The sequence below is a fragment of the Aquila chrysaetos genome, chromosome 6, assembly GCF_900496995.4.
Source record: "Aquila chrysaetos chrysaetos chromosome 6, bAquChr1.4, whole genome shotgun sequence".
NCBI lineage: Eukaryota > Metazoa > Chordata > Aves > Accipitriformes > Accipitridae > Aquila > Aquila chrysaetos.
In genome coordinates this window covers 21,777,240-21,794,834 of record NC_044009.1, presented here as the reverse complement: position 1 = coordinate 21,794,834, position 17,595 = coordinate 21,777,240, and the positions used below count along the sequence as shown (strand labels likewise).

General features: G+C 38.8%; 1 protein-coding gene across 6 annotated transcripts in view; it reads left to right on the top strand.

Moving 5' to 3' along the window:
* RFTN2 (raftlin family member 2) overlaps positions 1-16,921 on the top strand; it is a 37,600-nt gene extending 20,679 nt beyond the window's left edge. For 5 of the 6 annotated variants that reach the window (XM_041124442.1, XM_030017909.2, XM_030017910.2 and 2 more), the window contains 2 exons: positions 6,465-6,543; positions 11,797-16,921. In XM_041124442.1, the coding sequence (XP_040980376.1) occupies positions 6,465-6,543; positions 11,797-12,066 (349 nt within the window). In that variant the 3' untranslated portion in view covers positions 12,067-16,921. The remainder of the gene's footprint in view (positions 1-6,464; positions 6,544-11,796) is intronic. The other variant, XM_030017911.2, reaches the window with a different exon arrangement.
* The last annotated feature ends 674 nt before the right edge of the window (positions 16,922-17,595 follow it).

The following is a 17,595-nucleotide window of genomic DNA, read 5'->3' as shown; positions in this document are numbered from 1 at the left end:
TCACTAATTTAGGACCTTGGTGAATGACTGGTTGAGACTATGTAAGAAGTCATGTTGTCACAAGACAGTCATGCAGTATTTATTGCAAATTAGGGAGGAGAATGTGCTAATCCAGCAAGTTATTGGGCTGTTTCTCTTCTTCTTTAATGTAGGTATTATGTTTCATTTCAAGTACAGTACCAAACTACTGGATTTCAGTTCTCTGATTGTAAAATTTATTTAGATGACTGAGGGTGCTCTATATACATAAGAAGAGCTAAATAGCAGACCTGGATCCCCTACAAGGTTTGGGGGGGGGGGGGGGGGGAGTTGTTTGGTTTTTTAACAACAACAAAAAAAAGTACTCTGCTTTTCTTCACGGTATCAAGCTAAAAAATGGCAAATGAAACACTGGATTAGGCATACACCTCTTTTCTATCTCTCCCTCTTTTTTTTTTTCTTTCCCTTTTTTTTTTTTTTTTTTTTTAAATTCTTCTTTCATTAGATTAAGATTGCCAAGGTTTGAAAACAAATGTACTGAGGCATGGCTTAGAGCTCATTAAGGACAATGGAAAGAGTGGGTCACTTGAGTAATATTTGGATCCAGACCTCACTGTATTAAATCAAGACAGCATGAAAAAGGGTGTGAATGAAAGGTTCTAAGAGAACTGCTCCAAGAAAGTGGAATTTTGTTCAAGTGATTTGACATAATTAAATCAACTCACCCATGTGAGAAGGAGGTTTTACTGGTCAGGAAATAGGTGTTGGGGTTTTTTTGCCTGTGTTTTTTATAATAGTTGATTTTAACCAACTGGTTAAATGCAAAGACAGAAGAAATTGTGGTAAAACAGTATGGCACATACTTCTTTTTTTTGTTTTTTTTAGAGGGTCTCTGTATGTTTTGTTTTCTTCTGAAATTTGTGAAATTCTGAACTTGTTAAGCTCTTGCTCTGGAAAGAAGCAGTTCTCAGAATATGAAACAAAATGGTTATCCTTTAATTCATTTCTTCAAACAAAATTTTGTAGTCTAAGCGTATATTACCTTTGAACATGGTGACTTGTAAGGGTACTGCTGAGCCTGGTTTTCATAAACAGCTGAAATTTTTGGCCATATCTTAGAGTTTGAGAGTAAGCGTTCAGGATCTGCATCTAATTCTTGAAGGGTGTGAGTGGACAATGGGAGAGAGATATTTTAGTAGTCATGGTGTGCTTTGGGTCACAGGATGAGAGCAAGGTTTTAACCTCATACCTCTTCTATCCCACAAGCAGTGTAACTGTACCCATCCCTGTAGGGTTTGGACAGCAGGGTCAAGATTGTCATGAGCAGCTGCTGGTCAACTACTCAGTGACTATCCATCTGCGCTTGCAGCAGGCAAAATGATGCTATTTTGTACCTCGTAGATTGCAGAGCAAAGGCAGTGCCATTTAAAAGAAGGCAAATGCTATACGAAAAAAATAGGAAAAAGTGCTCTAGGAAGTGCTAACAGATTCATTAGGCTGGACCTGTTCCTTGAATTAGTAAGAAGGTAATATACCAGCCAGATATTTAAGTTGCACTAGATGTCTGAAGCAGCGTTGCCTCCCAGATGTGAAACAACCAGCCCATTAATAGCTGTGATCATGCAAAAGGGGGTTGTATCCTGGCCAAATCTGAAGTTGGATTCATTTTGTATGAATTCTGTTACACTAGAATAATTTAGACTAATAAAAAGCATTTATTTTCCGGCCTAAATGGTTAGGTAGGTGTCTGCATGAATTGTCTGATACTTGTTGTCCTAGTGTGGCTTGTGAGATATTTTTGGAAGAAATACGATAAATCATGTTTTGTGTGCCTGTAGTATCTCTCTCTCATATACAGCTATTCAATTTTCTTTTATAATTAAAAAAAAAAGCCTGTGAACAAGAATTCCTAATTAGAAATTAAGAATTCTTAAGAGTCAAAAAAAGAATGTGTTTCTGTCCTGATAGGCTAAGTAGCGATTGATAAATACTATTTTTAGGCATTGATGTTGGTATTTAGAGAGGAGAAGAAATTCCTGGATGGTTACTACGTGTCCGATATGAAAGATGCCATTACTGTGGTGGTGGATTATCCTAGGAATGCAAGTTAAATATCTCAATAAAGAAGGACACTTTATGCTGCTGAACAGCTGGTCTTTTCCCAGACTTGGAACTCTGACCTCAAAACCCAGCCTGAATATTAACAGCCTTCAGAAACACTGAAAAAATGAGCAACATTTGGGGATGATCTGGCTAATTCATGTTTTCATATTTATTTTTAAAAAAGAATTTGTACAAAGTATTTAAAGAAAATTCTATCTAAGAATAAAATGCTAGCAGGGCAGCCTGCTCCCCATTTTCATTCACCGTAATATTTTACTCTCTTCTCTGTCTTCCTCTTCTAATTTATTGCAAAACTTTCCCTCATCTGAGGTCTTCTGTGATCTGTTCCTAGCCATTATGCCCACTGCTTGTCTGCAGACAAAGAGCGTGACCAACGGGCTAACAGGTTCTGTGGTGTGACAGGATTGTCGTGCACTGATGTGTTCCTTTTTTGGTTTTTACATGATTAGGATTTGAAACAGCTTAAAAAACACCAGGCTGTCATGTCTGTTCCTATGTGGTTTTTTGTTGTTCTTTGAAGTTTTTCTTTTTTACAGATGTTCCTCTCCATAAAATAAAATGTCCTGTTGCGTGGAGTGTCATGCCCACGTGATAGCTGAATGTCATGGATCACTGGCAGGCAGGGGCAGTGGTCTGTAGGCCTATTTAGTCCTTTAGTTCCTACCTCAATGGCTAAATCATGTTGGATGGGGGAAACATTTCCTTGAGAAATGTTATCTTTGCTGTTATGAATAGAGCAACGGTATATGTCATATTCTTGAAATATGCAGAGTTGCTATTTTGTGCAATTTTGTTTGAACAATAAGCGCTGTGGGTTCTGGGGGTTTTTTTTTGGACAGCACACTAAAAACCCACAGAAGTTCCCCTCTTCTGTCAGTGATTCTCTTTTCCAGGGATATGAGAAAACAAGAGCGTGAAAATAAAAGTGCATATGATGCAATGTTTGTTGTATCCATCCATATCTTGGGTATTTAAATTTTGTCAGCAGTGAATAAAGATTGATTTTGGCCAAAAAAGAATACAAGACAGATCCATAATATTAGTGACCTAAAGAGCCTCCTGCATTATATACAACTCCTACTTGCTAAGGAAATGTCTCCAAGACAAGAATTTTACAGCAATTATGGCAAGTTTAGAAGCTATATAGCAAGGATAAAATTAATAGTCCATTTAGGAGCTAAATTTGGTGAGTGGGAAAAAAATACGTTAGAAGATACTTAGCTGGTAACTTGGTGCGACTGCAGTTACTAATATGATATTATCATGAGTTTGTAGAATTTCATACATGTGTGTGGTCTAAAATTATAATTATTTCTAAGGCTTTTTAAATTTTTCATTAAACAGATCCTCTAAGCCAGGAGTCTTACTATCCCAGCCTGGTGTCTATCTCATAACTGAAAGTCTAGCTGCTCTGCGATTCCAAAGGAGTACAAAACTTTATTTTGGGAAATGCAAGAAAACCTGAATTGGTTAAAAGAATTTATTATCTTACTCCTTTTGTTCATTTCACAGAAAATTTTGTCTAACCTTAATTCTAAGTGCTCTGTATATAAAATGCTCATGCATAAAAAAAAATAGATCTGTAAAAATCAGAGCCGTTGGCAGTACTACTTAGCTTCTAGCTTAATGATTGTTTTGGGGGACTTATTATATACATGTAAGAGGACAAATTTATTGCCCATACAGCATAAGCAGACAAGCGAATTGCTGGGGTTTTAACAAAAGCGTCTCTGTTGCTCTTCATCCCTCTTAAAAGAAGAGACAGGAAAAAGGCTTCAGCAGCCTTACTCTGCAGTGACCTTTATTTCCCCTCACTGATTACTGTAGTCCCTGAAAATGGGCAAGGCAGACTGTCTACAAGGGCTGGAAAGCAGGCAGGCAAATCCAGTGCAAAAACACTGACTTCGCAGTTATGAATTTATCATGACAAACTACTTCATCTAAGTTTTCAAAATGCCCTGACTTACGAGGCAAAGAGGGAAGGGGGAAATGTGAGGGAAGCTATGGAGTGGCTTGCTCTAAGCGCTTTTTCTCATTTAAATTCTGTGGAAATCCCACTGTCATTGAGTTCTTTGTGAATTAAGCTCATAGCCGCTTTGTCGTGTGCAGCATTTTAATAAGGTCAGACTTAGAAAATTGTTAATTTACTTATTGTCTACTCACCATCGTGTCCTTTCTCTGTTCTAGTAGAATTTGTACAAGCTGTAGCTTAATGTTTGGGTTTTTTTCTTTTCTCTGAAGGAATGCAGACACTGTTACAAAATAAGCCGTAGGGTCTTCCCCATGCTGGGGACTGTGCTCAGCCTTCTCGCTTAGAAGAGAGATTTCCCAGTTGACATTATCAAAACAGGCATAACTGAAGCAGGGAGAGGTATCTAGCCAAGTGGAATAAGGTTGCAGGATTGCTGATTTCCTTGTCATGACATAAAATTGTAACACATTTTCTTTTAAAGAATGCAAATAGCGAGGTAGGGACTCTCAGAGCAGGAAACCTTGTTAATTTAAGGAAACTAATGAGTTCGTTCTCCTGCTTCCTTGTTTCCCCCACAAGCTGGAGTTTAAGATAGTTCTCTGTTCTCCTCCAATGAAGACATGCAAAGATATGCTATGACCTGAGTTCATCTGGACTGAAAGGAAGATTGTGAGGGGCCAAACACCATCACGAAACCATCATCACTGACTATTGATCAGATGTAGTGGAGTATGCTGGGAATCGTGCAGTTTTGTGTACTTTCTCAGAGCTCACTTCCAGAAGCTTTATTGGGGCAGGCTGTTCACAAGCTCTTCCTGATCTCATAGGAACAGTTTTAATCCCTGCTTTTTCTTGGAGCAAGTCCCTAATGTTAAATATAAATTAATTCTATCAGTCTAGCCCTGGCATGAAACAAGAATCAGTTCATCTCAACTTTATGTGTGTGGTTGTTAAGATTGTGACATACCTATGCTGAAGTACAAGCGTACATTATTGTAGTAGTTCTTTCTGTAATGTTATGCATAATAATACTGTTTTGTGATTTATAGAATCATAGATACTCAAATGAACTCACTACATGTCTCTTTTGTGTTTCTATCTTGCCACTTTTCTTTAGGGCATTCTTAAATCTGTAGTCACTCTTCTGCCAAAGTATTTCAGTGTTTTTCCTTTATATGCATAAAGACCTCATTGAATACTGCCCAGAAGTGGGAGTTGAGGGGAGAAGAAGAGTCTATCAAAATGTAGTATCTGATATTTAGAAGAGCACAGGAATTTTTTAAACCCTCCCATCCTAGAGCTCTGGTCTTGAAATTCTTGCACTCTTTCAGTGCCACCGAGTGGGGCTTTGTAGTACATATGCAATCAGTGTGCTGACCTGTATTTCTGATGGAAAGGTAATGAAAATAAATACATAAAAACTTCAAGAGTCACCAGTATCACTGGTACTAAAAGAGTGTAACACTTCTGAAACATCGTATCAGTAACACCTGACTTGGTCTTGAGGAACAACTTCTCCTTTTCACATTTATTTTTCTAAAAGTATTTCCTTTTGAAAAACAGTTCACAGTGCTTCTTTAAATTATATCTACCACAACAATATCAACATTTCTAAAAGTTCCAGGACTAAAAACTGAAGTTCCTCCTTCAATTTTTTTTTCCTCTTTTATTTCTCTTACTACTATATTCTCTTGTCCTTCCTGTGTGTGTGCCTCCCGTGTACAAAATGGCCAGTGTCATTTATCTTATTATGGATGCAGAGCTTATAAAAACTGAGCTGAGTCCTTTTATCCATGGGTGGTGAGACAGCAAGCTTATCCCACTGTGTCAGTTAGATGTCACGTTACAACTGGAGAACACCTTTTAGTTAGCAGTAAAGAATGTTACTTCCCAAGTTTTATACCACAAATTAATGAGATATTTGTTGAAGCTGTGGATTTATTGAGATTAGGCCTACTTGTTGTGCCGTTAATAGGTAGTAGTATGTTGCTGTATATTTGAGAGTGAAGATTAGGTGAAAGAAAGACTCTTTGAGGTTTACTTCAGTCATAAAGGTGCAGACTTTGATTAAAAGTACAAGCTCTGGTACTTAAACTTTCAAGAGCAGACATGTTAAATAACTCTCATCATAGTAATACAAAATTTTTTTTCTATACATATTTTCATGTACACCACCTTAACCCAGCTCAATGCTTCTATGTTTTGGGTTTTTTTAAATGTGATTACAGAACTGTTCAGGAATTAATAAACCAGTTAATGCTTGGTAGTCTATCCTCTTCTCACTCATGGACTTACGTACACACAACTTACAGTGGACTTTGAAAGGTATGAACGTCTTACAGTAACTTATTGCCTTTAAAATATTGAAACAATTTTCTTTACATTTTAGTGAAGGAAATCTGGCCACGAAGCAAGTCATTTTTCTTCAGAGACCTGTTATGTGGAATTCTGCTGTCCAGACACCAGAGGTGAGTAACATGTTTATGGTATTAATATAAACAAATTAGTACTTCACATAATGGTTAGGTGCAGAAACAAACTGGACTTCAAAATTAAGGGGAAAAAAGTGGCAGAAGAGGGTGTCACTTGAAACAGGTTCAAGTTTGTGGAGGGCTTTTGCAGCTGAACTCATTTTTTTTCTCAGCTGTGTACCTCTTAAGCCATAGAGAAAAGCATAAGCATGCTAAAAACCTGTTTTGTGCTGAGAAATTACTGTGTCTCAGGTGGATCAGGTTGGCTACATTACAAGTATTTCTTTAGAAGTTTTCAGGAAGTCTTAAATGTTCCGATTCAAATCCTGGATGTGTTGCACATGAAAAAGAAAACATTTTCTTTTTACCTCGAAAACGTCTACTTTGACACTTGTAGAAGAATGCAAGTGTCAAGCTGTGCAAGGGATACTGTAATCTGGAGGTTAACAGGGTGAAGGGGTGTTAGCTGTTGCTGCATGAATATGTGTGACAGAAATAGAGGGGTTAAAATTCTTGCAGCTGGACCTCAACAACTCCTTGTCCCTTTTCAGGGAGGCTCCCATAATAGTGGTTGTATACAAGTGCTTTGAGGATTAAGTAACTGGCAGTTGTCACCGTATTCTGCTCGGAGTCAAGGTCACAACAGTTATTGCACCTGTATAGCTCTATAGTAAATCCTGCTGTGGCCAGAGAAGGATGGACTACTGGTAGGCTCTTCTTTGCCAAGTCTGTCAACATCCTGTGGTAGATTTTAATTTTTGTTATTTCTGTTTTTTAATGGCCATGCAACCTTTCTCTAATCAACGTGGCTTTCCTGTGATAGTCTTACGCAGCTGTGAAAACTATGGATGTTCTCTCTCATGTCCAACACCAGAGTAGTAACTTTACAAACTTTTGTCATTCGTGGTATTATATACTATTATAAGGCAATGATACTTCTTCTTTCTCCATCTGTATAATGGTTCCATGAGTCTCTAAATTTCTTGCATTCATGTTTGATCTTTCTCTGTCCTTTTTACCTTCTATCCAGTCTGTTACCGTCACCCGTATTTTCCTCTGCTTAGTGTTTCTAAAATACACTCTCCCTTTTTTTGTTCTTCTCCAGGCTTTTGCTTATCTCCAGCCTAACTTCCTTCTCGCTGTGTCCCCTGATAATTACTACTTCCATGCCTGGAAGAACTGCATTCAACATGCACAATGAAAGTCCTGTTTTATTTTTTGTCTCTACTGCCATCTCAATTCCCAGCTAGTTCTTGTACACTATCTATAATTTATTTCCTCATTTACAAAATTTGAGCTTCCACTTTTTTCTCTTCAGTGTTCTGTGTAGTCTCCCTTGCCAGTGTCTTAACCTCCTCTTCCATTCATACCCTCTTCTAAATTCTGCCAGTTCCTCATACAATTTTTCCCCCCTGTGTACCAAGCGTCTTCAGCTTTTAGCTTTCAGAGCTTCTGACCCCTGCTCTCCTGCCTGACTTCCTACTCTTTACATTCTTTCCTAATACATTTCTGAAAGTATGTTTTGGAACTTAATTTTGGTATCAGTATCGTAAATATATAAAACCTCATTATGTCAGTCATTATCAAAGAAAGTCATACTTTTCCTGATGCTTCCCTACCTATACTCTGTATAATAAGGGCATGGACTCCTGACACGAATACTCTTTCCTTGGTAAGGCATGTTATTTCCAACTATAAGCGTCTCTTAAAAGGCAGCATAACTACATGGGACAAGTTAGAATGGTTAAGACTGGATTCTGCCAAGAGATGTAATACAAACCAGTTCTGGAAAACATTCAGTCTGAGGAATTGATGAATCTTTGAGACGTGGTTTAAATTAAAAATAGGAAGCATTATGCTCACAGTTTAAATTCTCTCACCCGACTGTGAGGTGATCAGCAGCTTTTGTTTATACAAATAACATGGTGTGTTTTGTAGTTAGCGTTTTACTTTGTTGTAATGGGAAACCTTTTGACTTAAGCATTAACATACTGGAAGTAAACAAGAAATAGCTGATTTGTAGCCATTTACGTGAGGATTAATGTGTTTAAAATCTGAGCAAACTTAATATCTAAATGTGCTCTTTAAGTACCAGTGAATGTTTTACTTCTTCACCAGGAAATTTCAGTATGCTGAGGTCATTTTAGCATGGGATAAATAGGTAGTTCAGGCTGAAGCTGAAACATTTAGCACCGTAACATTTTCCTTCTGTTTTTCCAATTAGGTTGTTTTTCCCCTAAATTTTAATCTTTTTATTTCATTGCTTTTTTACCAAAATGTCTGAATTGGCAAACAATATGCTACCTTCATTACAATTTAAATTCATAGATTTGTTAGTAATTCCTAACTGGTATAGAATGTCATGCTAGCTTTGCATTGAGTAGCTAGATTTCAGGTGCAAAACAAGCTACTGAAATTTTGAAAGCATTAACTTTTGCTCTAGAAACTTAAATATGTTTATTTAAAATGCTCCCTGGACATTGATGACACGGCTGTACAACTTCAGCAAACCCTTGCAAACATTTTAGTAAAAACGTTTCATTCCTGTGATTCTATATTGTTGGGCATGACATTTTCATTTTCATTTGTACTGTGTATTTTTTCCTTGATATTCAAATTATATTAAAGTTGTTAAAAAAATTTTCATGTCCACAACTTAAGATGTTTTTCAAACACAGAAGTACTTAAGATAGCTAAAACGTTTTAAGTTCAAGAAGAAGAAAAATTGCATCACCATTTATGTTTATTTAAGCATATCCTTAGCATGTTTCCAATTCAGATACCTCAATAAGAATGCTACCTATGAGAGTGTCAAAATACAAAAGCCGCAAGGCTCTTTCATTACTGAAATAAGAAAGCAGTCTCATGCAGGCCTTCTCAAACAGTTCACTGTCAAGCCCCCCAAGCCCTGATCACATCACTTTCCAGCTCTCCACAGTGCAGCAGGGTCTGGCCATGGCAGGAGCTTTGCCCCACAGGCAGGTCCAGCTGTTGGACCTCTGTGACTTGCATTCTGGAGAATGGCAACATGGGTACGGGTTGCTTTGTGTACTCAGGATTTTTTTTTTTTTTTTTTTTTAAATTGTTGGGTCAAAGTTAGCATTGCCATTTCTACAGGAAGTTTTGCTTCAGTAAGAATTGACAGGAAAACCCCTATTACCTGGTCTTTTATTCCCACAGGGTCTCTTTTCTGAGGAGGGTATATTTTATGTCCTCACAGCTCATCTCTCTGCCTTCTTGTATATTCGTGGGATAGTGCATTATGACCTGGCTTGTGATTTATGTAATGGTTCAAAGGCCTGTTGGATTAGAAGGGCTATACTGTTTCAGTGTACGTACCATTTGCTCTTCTGAGAAAATAGTGCAGAGGAGGAGATCCAAGATTGAACCACACACTGCTTGAAGGTTTTCTGGTTTTTTCTTTTCTCTTTTTTTCCTTTATTTCCCTTAAGCAGACTTCTCCATCCTCTTACCATGGCATCCAGGCAAAGCTTATTTCCTTCTGTTTCTCCTGAGGCAACACTATTTCCCCTTAGTCTAATTTCCCAATGTCTTCTGTAACAGCTTCCCTAAATACATTTCCTTTAGCCACAAGGGCCATTGTTTTTACTGTTTCAGAAGGGTTTGAGAAAAAACTTAGCAATGTATAGAAGGGGGGCACAGAACTTGTGAGAGCGTGGCAAAAACAGTTGTGGGGTGGTTTTGGTTTTAAAGTGTTTGCATTTGTGCAAATCCCCCTGCAAGAGTGCTTGCATCTTTTACCCACCGAAACAGCTCTGTGCTGAGGCTGGATTCCTTCTTAGCTAGTTGTCCTCCTTCTGTGGACAGGGCTGTGTCCCCTGGCAAAGCATCTCCCGGTTTAGCAGTGTTTGTGCTGACAGCAAGACTCCAGGCAGACAGCCAGGGCACTTCTGCCTTCCCAGCTATGCTCTGCTGTGACTCAAGGCCCTGACATTGCCTCTGGACGTGCTGCATCATCACAGATCTTGAGCACCTTGGGTAGCTCCTGATGGTAAAATGAAATAAACCTTTATTTATTTGTAATGCCTCAGAGGACCCTTAGCATAGTCTGATAGGTCTATTGTTTGCATAAATCACAATCTGCTGATTTTTCTTTTTGATATTGGCAGCCATCACTTCTGACAAGAAGCATGTCAGGAGATCCCAGTACTAATGTCAGACTGTATTTATACCGAGTTCTTCCTGTGCAAGGTCTCTTTAGACCCCCTCACAAATTGCTGTACAGGACAGCCACTGACTTCTATCTGCGTAGATGCACCATGTGGATTGAATGCAATTCTCAGGAAACTTGCCATTATCTGAGGAGGCCTCCGAAGGTCTTTAATGGCAGAACTGGAAAGACGGGAAAGCGTAGCAGTCTCGCCATGAGATGGATCAGTGGGAAATCTTCAGTCCTATGAAGTGGTCACATCACACTCTTAAAGAGCTCAATGTTGATGAAGTTTAATTCACATCTTTATCTAATGTTGCACTCTTGTTGAAGCTTCTAGACAGAACTGTGTTTGGGGAAATGATCAACATCTACTGACTTTCAGAACAGCTTGCAGATGAGGGCACTAGCCAGACCTTGTACGTGGTGGCATGGAGATATGTTAGCAAAGGAGAATGAATGTCTGGCTGCCGTAGTAGCTGGAGATGGTGGAGCTGTGTCAGCTGCATGCCTGCCACTGCCTGGCCCTGTCACCCCTCTGGGCAGGAGGGACCTCTGCACCTGAGAGGAAGCCGATGGCAGGAGCTGTGCCACCCTCGAGCGTTCATCCCTGCAGAGCACAAGAAAGGGCAGCACACACATGTGCCGTATGGCAGAAAGCATCAGAGTCAGGGTATGTTAGACATGTACGTTAGGCACAGAATGTGCTTCCTTCAAACAGCTGATTTTTAGCATGGGTTAAGATCTGTAAATCATTCCGGATCTGCCAAGTACTACATAAGAATCAAGCATTGTTGGAGTACCTTTTCTTAGCATTCATTTGTGCTTTCTTGAATCTCGACTATGTCCTGAATCTTCTTTGTCTGTCTTAAAATTTATTTATAGAGAACAAAACTGTATCTGTTGGAGGTTTTTTCTCCAGAGGAGTTCATAGTTTAAACCAGAGTGTGAAATGCTGCCTTAGGTTAAAATGCAGCCAGCATTAAAGTCATGTATGACTCATTGCAAAGTGTTTGACTCTTCCCACCCCCCACCCCCACCGAAATAAGCTAACATTTAAACATCCTCTTGTATTTCAGAGGAAATCCTTAAGACAAGTTATTGCGGAGGAAAAAGGCAAAGTCTCTAGCAGAAGTGTTGGATTAGACACAGCTACTTCTCGCCCTGTAGAAATTGGACAACCACCTGATGAGTTTCACCTATCTCCATCTAAACAATGTTGGATCAAGGAGGGATCTTCCCAGTATGGAGGCTTTCCAGGATTCAGTAGCAGTGATGGAGTATTAAGGGAACTGGATGATGGACAATTTGACCAGGAAGATGGAGTCACTCAGGTCACATGTATGTGATAAAGTAAGTAACTGCATCAGATGGACATGTACATAATTCACACAAATGTTAAAAAAAAAAAAAAAAACCACAAAACAAACAAAACCCAACAAACATACTACTTTAAATGCATTGGTATAATCCTATGACTTTTCCCAGACTCATTTTATATTTTTGGCTGTTTCTTTGTTGTGTTAATCCTACTGTAGTAATAATACTACTGCAAAATAATTTGGTTTTCTGTCTCTCTCTAATAGAGCAACTACATGACTCTGCTAACTTGTTAATGCTTTTGACAAGCAAGGAAGCAAATGCTGCAAAACAGTGACAGTTTGAATTGTGTAAGAGAGAAAGGAATGAGGATGTTTAGTATTTTCCACAAGCTGGAGGAGTGTGTTTTGTCTTTAAAGGGCATTGTAAATATTGGTGGGGAAAACGAACTGCCTGGCTGTTGTTAAGTTTTAATGTAATTTTCACTTTACTTGCCTTGCATAAATTCAAAAGCCTAGAGAAATGTTAAGTCTTACACTAGAGTGTTAATAATGTAAGCTACGTTCAGACTTGGTATGTGCAGAAAACCTCTGGAGGCTGTAGGCAGACACTTGTTCCTGTAATATAATTTCACCTATGCAGGTTTTTTACCAGGGTTCCTTGTACATCTAAGCCAAAAGCTATCTGAGCATATAGCTTCTATAATGATGTATTCATAATTTACTCATGAGTGGAAATGAAGAACCACTCACCCCCTGAAAGATAACTTGCAGTCTATGAAAAAGTACTTTGAGAAACTCACTAAGAAGCATTGACAGCAAGGTGCACAATGATGGTGATAATACATAGGAGGAAGAAGTAGGCTAAACTTAATAGGCAATATTAGATCATAGACTATACAAATATGCTGATGTATATATAAAAAATTTCTCAGCTAAATGTATCTCACACTGGGTAAAAAGTATTCAACTGCATCAAATACCAGAAAGGATGTTCAGAGTACAGGATGAAGTTGCTGTGCTTCCATCCTCACTGTGGGGAGGAGCTGCTTGCATTAAGGGAGGTTAACACTGGCAGGGTTCTCTGGGGAGAGGCATGAACAGGAATTATTTTTATGCTGCTGTCTTGAAATTACATTTTACAGAGGAGAAGCTGAATACAAATCCCATCTCCAGAAGGTAAATGTGATTGTAACTAAAAATTGCGTTTTTCAGTTAGATTTAGAAGCAAAAACTATAAATATTTGTCATACTTAAGCTAATGGAAAATAATATAGTCAAGATGAGAAATCAGAACAGAGGTGAGCAAATGTATTCACAACGCTTCGCTCAATGTTTGCAGTACAGCACACACATCACCCAGGGATTTTGATACCTGTCCGTGCGTGTTGTACTGCAAACGCTGAGAGAAATGTTGTGAATACATTTAAGTACACCACCCCACTCCCCCGGGATGGTATCCCACCAGCTGCCATGGGAGTCTCCCTGTCCGCAGTGGTAGATGCTGGCACTAAACGCAGTGGGCAAATTAATGCAGTGACAGGAACACCAATAATTGACTCCAAACGAACACCCCAGGAGATGACCAGGATGGTGGAAGTCAGACTGCGATCTCTGTGGCAGGGAGCTGTGCAGAAAGAACATTGGCAGAAGCTGCTTATTTCAATAAGCAACAAGTAACTCATGAAAGAAAAAAGTTACACCTGCTAGGATAAGCAAAAGTAGTACAAAGCCTTAGTGCTGTTTCAATTTATTTTTACAAGGTGGGGGGCAGGGGAAACCCTTTCTACTTGCACGATTGTCATAGTGGGAGCTTGAAATGATTATTGCTTTGGAGCTGCTTCCCAACTTCATTATGAAATTGTTGTAGGCAGGCTTGTTTATTTTTCACTCTGGAAGAGCCGCTCTAACAACTGTTTGTAGCAGGTTTGTGGCTTTTTTGAAAAACAATTCCACAGCCCTGGAGCCAGAGACATTCCTTCAACTTCTTTTTTCCTATTGCACATTGTTGAAAAGGGCAGCTTCTATTTTCTCACTTTAATTTCTTAGGAAAAATGCTGGCACCCTGGCAAAATAGTTTGAATGGTGACTGTTTTAAGAGCCAAATACATGCCAGTAGGGCAGGAGGAGGACTGCACGCACCATGGGGAGCGATGGGAGCGCGGGAGTACCTGTGATAGTAAGCACGGTAAGAAATCCATTCTTGCCGAGGCTTCTCTCCCTGCTTTCCCACCAGCACCTCAAGGTCACAGATGTGGGGCACAAACCTCGTGTTCATTCTCTGTCTGGGGGCACCACGTGGAGGAGGATCACCCCGCTAATAGGGAGAGGGCTGGGCTTGGCGTGGTGTTCCCCACAGAGCCTGACCCAACCGCTGCTTTCTCATGCAGCCCACTACTCTGTGAGCAGCAGTCATCGTCACGCAGCTAGCAGGGATCTCCTCCATGGTACACAGACGTGCAAAAAACTATGAAAATACATGTTACATCTGTCTCTGGCAGAAAGCCAAGTAACTCTAGCATATTAAAATTGGGGTAACAGCTGGTCTTGTGCAACTTGGAATATGTTGCTCTACTTTTAAAAGTATTTTTCATGAGTTATCTAAAACTCTCATGCGTGTGCTTAATTTTTTAACTACTGGTGGTTCTCCATACAAGTCAAACCTGTAAAACCAGCAAAAATTGGTCAAAAAAACTAGCAATTCTGAATATTCCAAGTTAAAGCATTTAAAGTATATCAAAGAAATTACCTTTTATAAAGCAGTAGCCCTGCTTAAGATGGTTAATAGTAGTGAACCCTAAAGCAAAACTGAACTACAACTATTTAAATAAGTTACAATGTATAAAGTAATAAATTGCACGCAGTTAATCTTTCTAGAATACATTAATTGGATAAAGAGAATTGTTTAACTTTTAACTGAGATCTTGTCATATCAGCTGTTGAGAATGCAGAAGATTCAAATAAATTAGTGTCTTCTTTTAAAAGAACTTTCCCCCTTACAATTAATGGGATGTACACAAGGGAAATTCTGTTTTGGAACAAGGGTAGAAATAGAGTATGCTCTGGATGTCCACAGGTACACTTTAGAATATCCCCACTTTTAGCAAGAAAGGTTTTTCTTCTTAAAATGAAATAAAGCTATATTGCTTTTCAGTAGCCCAGTTTTAACTGTGCTTTGGTCCTTGCTCTTGAATCTCACAGGTGTTGACTGTGCTGCAAACCTCTGAATTTCTTTCTAGTCTTTTTAATGCAGTGTAAATATGCTAAATTGTTTCCTCTGAAGCCACTCACCAATTCCTATGTAGTTAAGGACAGCTGGGTTTTTTTAATGCCATTTGCCTCACAGTATGTGAAGTTGCCCCTGCTGCAGGAACATTAATCTGGATTGTTTCCCTAGCTCTCTGTTGTCTTTCACCTCACAGGGCTACATGTAGGCTCTCTACTAGAAAAAAATAAACAAAATACAGTTCTTCACCGGGAAAAAAAAGTCAACCTGACAGGAGCCAAGATAGGGATCTGTAAAGTGAGTGCCATGGGGAGGGTATTCCTCAGCATTCTTTCTTTGATACAAGAACTCAAGGGAATCATGGAAGTGGTAAGTAGCAGCTTTGAAACAAATGATGGTATCTACCCAGCTAACTAGAGAACTCCTTGCTGCAGGATGCTGTGTATAAAACTACATGGATTTAAAAAGTGACTGAAAAATTCCTGAGAGGAAAAACATCGCCCTATTCTCTCTGAAAGTCACTGAACCAGAAACTGTTGGGAGATTCTGAAAGCTGGTCTGACTGACTGCACGCTTATCTTTAGGTTATTGTAAGCACCAGTGCTTCAGCCCTGGTGGGCATGTAGCTGTGAGACTGTTCTCGTGCTGCAGGGCTTGCTTTCAGAAATCAGGGAGAGTAACTTGCTTGCTCAGCCTGTGTGAGGACTGTGCAAGAATTATCTGACTTCACACACTAATTGAAGAACACAGAATAAACGCCCTGTCTTCCTAGGGCATGGACGCTGAAACAAGTAATTGAAAATGCTTCTAAAACAAACTATAGAAAATCTTCTATTTTGTTCTTTGTAGTTAAAAATTCTGAAAGCCAACTATATCTTATTTAGAAAAGTGAGAAGGGGAGGGTGTGTTTTGGGTGTAGGGGATTCCAATTTAGGTTACTTGTTTTATCACCTGGGCTTACACAAACCAGAGCATTAAGGTATGCCTTTATTAGGGTTGTGATGAGCACTGTCTGTTAATTAAACTAAGTTTGTAAATCAGAAGAGCTGTCAGAAAGAGTAACTCTGGCAAAATTTTTTTTTTTTGTATGCTCCTATTATATCTATACCCACACACACACCCTGTTCAGTTTTCATTTTACCAGAACTTATTTTACATACTCATCTTTTTATTGGAAGAATTGCAAATCAAACTTAAAAGCATGAATGCATTTTCTGGCAAAAAAAGTAAGTACACTTATTTATTCAATAACAGGGCTTCAGTTAGCAGCCTGTTGTGTCTGAAATGTAATAGAAAAGTCCCTTACCTGTATGTGACAGCAGAAACGCCCTGCAACTATTAGAAAGAAGAGATAGAAGGCAACCGAGGCTGTTCATGAACCTCTGCAAAAGACTGTTTATACTTTTGTTTGGAGAGGAAATACTTTTCTAGAGTTTACAAGCAGGAAGACACTATCCACTGTAAAAAAAAAAAAAAAAATGTTGTGCCCAGCTCATAATTGTCAGAACAAGTTATTTACATACCTGGTCAACTGCAATAAACTGCTGCTTAACTTCTCTGTTTCTGGTCTGTAAAATACTATTTTCTTTTTGTAAAGCTAAGATCTTTTCTATAGTTCTGATAGGAAGCTTCTCACCATTAAAAGCACTTACCAAATCAGCTACCAGTTTCTTTATTACATTTGTCACACCCTGACTTTACTTGGGTTAGATCAATGTTACCTTTCCTCAAGGTAGAATTACTTTTTTGCAGTCTTGTCTGTACATCCATACAGCTCACAAGGCAAAGCTTGTTAGACTTACTGCCATCTATTAAAAGCTGATCCGGTTTTCCTTGTTCTTAGTATATTAAATCTTTTGAAGGTAAAAAGTGTTAGGTTGTTGTCTTGTCAATTCCCTATGGCTTAATTTAGAGAATAGTGTTAGTTAGGATTTAGATTTTTCTAAGCCAAATTCCTGCATCAGAATTTAGACAACTGGTATGAATTAAAGAAGTGAACATTCCTGACTTCAGGTAGGCATAACTTGAAAGAGACAAAGTGGTTTAGAGGAACTGGTCTGGTGACATGTTCTGATCTGTTCAAGCAGAAAAACCTTGACAACATCTGAGAGAATTAGAATCTTGAAAGTAGCAAAAACATTGCGGCTGACTTGTTGCCAGATATGCTAAGCCAAACATCAGGAAAAACCTCAGTGCCTAAGGAAAAAAGTCATTTGAAAGTTATCCTTTGCTTACAATACACCCTTGCATCTGTGATGTGCTGTCATAATGTGCTTATTTTGGTATCTGGAAGGTCCTCTTCTAGATCTCCCTTTTTAATTGTAGAACCAGCG